Source organism: Hyalella azteca, unplaced genomic scaffold (genome assembly GCF_000764305.2).
Source record: "Hyalella azteca isolate HAZT.00-mixed unplaced genomic scaffold, Hazt_2.0.2 contig2141, whole genome shotgun sequence".
Classification (NCBI taxonomy): Eukaryota; Metazoa; Arthropoda; class Malacostraca; order Amphipoda; family Hyalellidae; genus Hyalella; species Hyalella azteca.
Genome location: NW_025932427.1, coordinates 7682 through 12413, shown reverse-complemented (window position 1 = coordinate 12413; position 4732 = coordinate 7682). Strand labels below are relative to the sequence as shown.

The following is a 4732-nucleotide window of genomic DNA, read 5'->3' as shown; positions in this document are numbered from 1 at the left end:
CGAATTTTGGCACGCTTGAGACACAGAGAAGAGCAATCAAAACATCGAGATAGTGCGTACGCAGATATAATATCTTATGAACATTTAGACATTAATTCATATTTCAACAAAAACGTTTGGTCAAAACCTCTCTTAATGCTACGCTCTCGTAAAATTTACCGTAACAAATTTTCTTCAATTTTCCCTAAATGCAAGGTACTTCTCGACTCGAGTCACTCACTAACCAGTGGCCAGAGTATTAAAAAAAAATTACTAGTGAATTATTATGAACACCAAAATTGAATGAAAATTTGAAGTCTTTAATGAGAATATTTTCTTCTATTTGAAATGCCCAGTATTTATGCGTCCTTCAAAAACATCCAGATTCGAAATATAATTTTGTATTTTTATGGTTGCAGGCGTTGATGGATCAAGAATTCAACGGAATCAATTATTTGTGAGCGCATTTTGGGTACTGGCAGATGCCTAGTATCATAGCTCTCTAATGTTTTATTTAAATGGGTATTTCATAATATATATATTTAATAATTAATAAGAGGAATTAAATATGGATTGTCTTTTCAAACTCCCATGTTCCTTTACCACACCAATTTTTTTAGTTGCATTTGGGAAATAAGTTTTTCATTGAGGTCACCTCAAATATTATGTTTGTGATACCCATCTAATATTTTGTATATTACACTTAGTGATTACCAGCTGTTATATTAAATAATTAAGGCTTTTAGGATTTTAATTATCGTTCGTCCTGGTCAGGTTAACTCGTCTTGGACGTTTCTCAACTCAAATTCTGGCAGTGACAAGGGAACCAATGAAGCCCTCTAACAACAGAACTGATAACAGAAACTCTCTATACCCGACGATGCATTAGGTATCACTTTGAACAGATATTATTTCATACCGGCACATCTCTTAATTGATGCTGCCTAGATTGTTGTTGAAAAGAACAACCTTGTACAAAAATACTGGGAACGCTACCTGAATTTGGCCTAATTTAAATGGGATTTGTCCCGACATATCAACACCGACTTATCGTCCCGACATATAGTTCAGACATTAGATGTCCCGACATATCGTTGATACATTAGATATCCCGAAATGTCGTTCAAACATTAGATATCCCGACATATCGTTGAGACATTAGTTATCCCGACATATTGTTCAGACATTAGTCGTCCCGACATATCGTTGAGACATTAGTTGTCCCGACATATTGTTCAGACACAAATTAATGGGGCAACACCTACAGGAAATCATACGCAAGTCTTGCTGGCATATCAATTAAGCCATATTTAGACGTAACTGAGGTGCGATAGTTTCGAAGACTCGTCGCTGGCTCCGCCAGCCAAAGGTTCTTCCTCGCTTACAAGCTTGTCGTTAATGGTCGTCGGATCTTCGTCGTCAACAGATCGTTTGCCCAAGAATTCCGACACTCGAGAACGAGATCTTTTACCAAGAAACTCGGATGCTCTCACGCGCTTTGTCGAAAAGTCGTATGGATTTATTAGCCTTTTACCCCAATATTCTGAGATGGAAGCTCGCTTACCGTATAATTCTGATGGACTTGCTCGCTTGCCAAGAAATTCGGACACCCTTGCCTTCTTCATAGGCATAGGGTCGGGTACACTACGTTTGCCAAGAAATTCCGACACTCTGGGCCATTTCCCAGAGTATTCAGACGCTCGCGTTCGCTTACTCGATGCTTCCGAAGGAAGGCGCTTGCCAAGGAACTCAGACACGCGTGCTCGTTTGCCCAAAAATTCCGAAATTCGTCCGCGTTTTCCAAGAAATTCGGATATTCTCGCTCGTTTGCTGGGCGTTCCGATTTCCTCTTTTTCTTTGTATCCTTCTTCTGCCCGCTTGCCAAGAAATTCAGAAACCCGAGCTCTTTTGCCAAGGAATTCCGAAATACCGATATTTCCTGGGGTGTTTCGTTTGCCCAGAAACTCGGAGCCATGAACGCCACTACCACTGCTCGAAGGGTCATTAGTGAAGAACCGAAACTTGTTGCCGGGATAACTCGAGCCCATTCTTTTCCCAAACAAATCGCCTCCAAATCTACGTGACAGAAGATAATTGTACAACATTCTTGCTTGACTGCGCTCCTCGGGTCCCGTCCATTTCTTTTCTAATGGCAAACCCGTTGCAGAAATTTCGTTGCTCTCCCGCGACCAGTCGGCGGCACCGCCATCTTGATAGTACTCTTCTGATGACCCCAAATACCGCGGAGCTGCCGAGTAAGCTGGCTGAAACTCCACCGCTTCTGAAATACAAAATTGATTATAATTAACTTCAGCTTCAACTGCAATTATTTAGCTGTTTTGGAGCATAAAGTATCTAATATTCGTTACTTCACAGATCACGTTCGCAAAGCCAAAAATGTAAATATGAAATCGTAAATTTTATAAAATGTTTTCTCCTCGCATATTCCAATGGCTTGCCATACGATTCATGTACAAATCAGAAATACGTCTCTTATTTAAATACAGTAATACACAGTACAACATAGTATAACGTCTCTGTTCCTCGAGAGTCACCTAATTGAGAGCTGGAGGCGGCATGTGGAGCGAGGAGTAGCGTCCAGATCAGCGCTGCCACGAGACACAGCGACGACGGTCGCTTCATTGAGGGACCCACAGCGGGCGCGCTACGCAGGCCTCGCTGGTCCCCCCTTCCTTGGGACGTTTTTAAGCGTCCGCTGTCAGCCGAGAAGAAGTGGCTGGCAGATCTGACTTTTTGGTGGACACGCGTGGCCTTGGCTTGCGGTACTGGCTTCGTCTCGCTTCTGGCATACCATGCCTGCCACATCTCACTGCTGCCACGTGCTCTGATGGGTAGAAATTGTAAACATTTGAGCATGGATGGGATAATATACATCTGGGACATTTCATAGAATTATGCTTTTCTAAAAGCAATAGACAATTATCCGTAGAGACAAATAAATTATATGATAAGCTAATCTAATCGATTTGTTAAATGACCGTTGGTTTCCTTTATATTGTCGAAAGCTACATGATGCAGAATTGATATTATCAGAAGCACAACAGATTCGTCAGGCTAAGATTCTCCTGAAAGCAGGGATAACTCGCTTGGAACTCGCGCAATTGCCGTACGAAATAGTATCAAGTTGTATCGTCATCAAAATACCGGGCTAAAAGTCTTACATCGATCGAGTGGCCTCCGGCAATCTGTGTTTCAATTTCTATAGGGTTCATTTCACGCCATGAATGACTTCACTTTCAAGTACGCTAAGTGCTCCTGCATTAGAATGCCTTAGTGTGCTGGTAAACGGCCTTTCATGATCCTAACGATGCTAGCTTCTATATAAATCGCAACCCGATCTATGCAGAAAGATTTTAGCAGACCGTACTTGTGACAACCATCAAGCCTGGGTTTGGTCCACCACTTCTTGCTCGGACCCAAAATCAAGCATGGGAACCGGATTGAAGCGAGTCTTGCAGCTCCGGCCTGGCCATCAAACCCTCGTGCAACTTCTCCAGGCAGACGGACATGGGAGGGAGGGGAAGGTGAGATATGCGACGATTCTGACGAACAAACTTCAATTGATTTACCACCAGTTCTCCAATCTAGCACTTTCCTCCTTTAGTCTGCGTCTTTAAACCAAATGTCTACGTAAGAATAATGAAGCTATTATGACAGGGAAAAGTTTGACAGTGAACATCGTGACTATGAAGTGTTCATGCAGGAACAACGTGACCAAGCAAAAACAGATTGGCTATTAGTTAGCGACCCTTGAAAAGCTTCCTGTACCCAACTCAACCACCAACTTCTGCTACCGCATTTCATGGATTACCGGGAACTGCCTTTCGAATCTAATAAACTGCTCCTGTCTATAGAGGCCGTCAATAGAACAGTAGATGTAAATCCATTATTTCCTTCCATTAAGTTTGTGACTTTTGAAAATCTTTAAAAATAACATCTGTTACCGTTGACGTGGAATAAAATACGCGCGGTTAATGCACGCAAGCAAGCGATGGGAACGGTCGAAGCTGAGTCGCTGTCTGTCTGTTGTTCATCAGAAAATAGCTCCGGCGACACTATCGTCGGTTGTTTGGTCTCCCATAAGTTAATTTTTACTCGTATGAATAGTCGTGATGAATTTGTGATGAATATTGGGTGATGAGCTCAGTAACCCCTAAGTATGGTTTGCTGCTGTAACTCAACTTAATATAGCTAGATGATTTGGTCCACAGTCCAGCTCGCTGGAATAGATATGTTTCGTTAATTTTATTTGTTTAGTGTCGCACAGTTGTGCCTTCCTCATTCGTTGATTAGGAGACAACGATCAGGATTTACATGATTACGACTGCAACTCTGACAACCATTTTTACAACAATATTCAGGTCACCGTAAATTACTTCTTTCGTCAAGAAGGATGACCCGGTAGAAATAAGTAAAGAAAATATCGGTCAGCACTCAACGGCGGATCGTGCACTGTAAGAATAATCATATAATTTAGATGTTGGAATGTGAATATGAATGACTAGAGTATGAATGGGTCAGCTCATTTCTCGGTGCGATGAAAGGAGGCTCAGATCTTGAAGTTATGGTGTGGTGTTGGGGTGTCATTACCGTGCAATATAGACAGCATTGAGCTTCAAATAACAAGATTAATAGAGCCATTGTAGTGTAAAAAGAAGGCTATGTGGCCCACGAATACGCGAATAGTTCTTAAATCTCGGGAATGCTGAGATTTGTGTCATGCGATGACCTA

The 4732-nt window shown here is 41.9% G+C and overlaps 1 protein-coding gene across 1 annotated transcript; it reads right to left on the bottom strand.

The window, feature by feature from the left end:
- Positions 1-301: 301 nt before the first annotated feature.
- Positions 302-2820, bottom strand: LOC108675617 (protein PRQFV-amide). The gene is made up of 2 exons (XM_018163644.2): positions 2535-2820; positions 302-2260 (listed from the first exon to the last, which is right to left on the bottom strand). The coding sequence occupies exons 1-2, from the start codon at positions 2803-2805 to the stop codon at positions 1290-1292; spliced, it is 1242 nt and encodes a 413-aa protein (XP_018019133.1). The 5' UTR covers positions 2806-2820; the 3' UTR covers positions 302-1289.
- Positions 2821-4732: the final 1912 nt, after the last annotated feature.

What these genes read in the sequence shown, in the direction of transcription:
- LOC108675617 (XM_018163644.2), bottom strand. Translation starts at nt 2,805, where the DNA reads ATGTGGCAGGCATGGTATGCCAGAAGCGAGACGAAGCCAGTACCGCAA. An exon ending in CGCCTCCAGCTCTCAATTAG is followed by an intron (nt 2,261 to 2,534) that starts GTGACTCTCGAG and finishes TTTGTATTTCAG; the next exon opens with AAGCGGTGGAGTTTCAGCCA.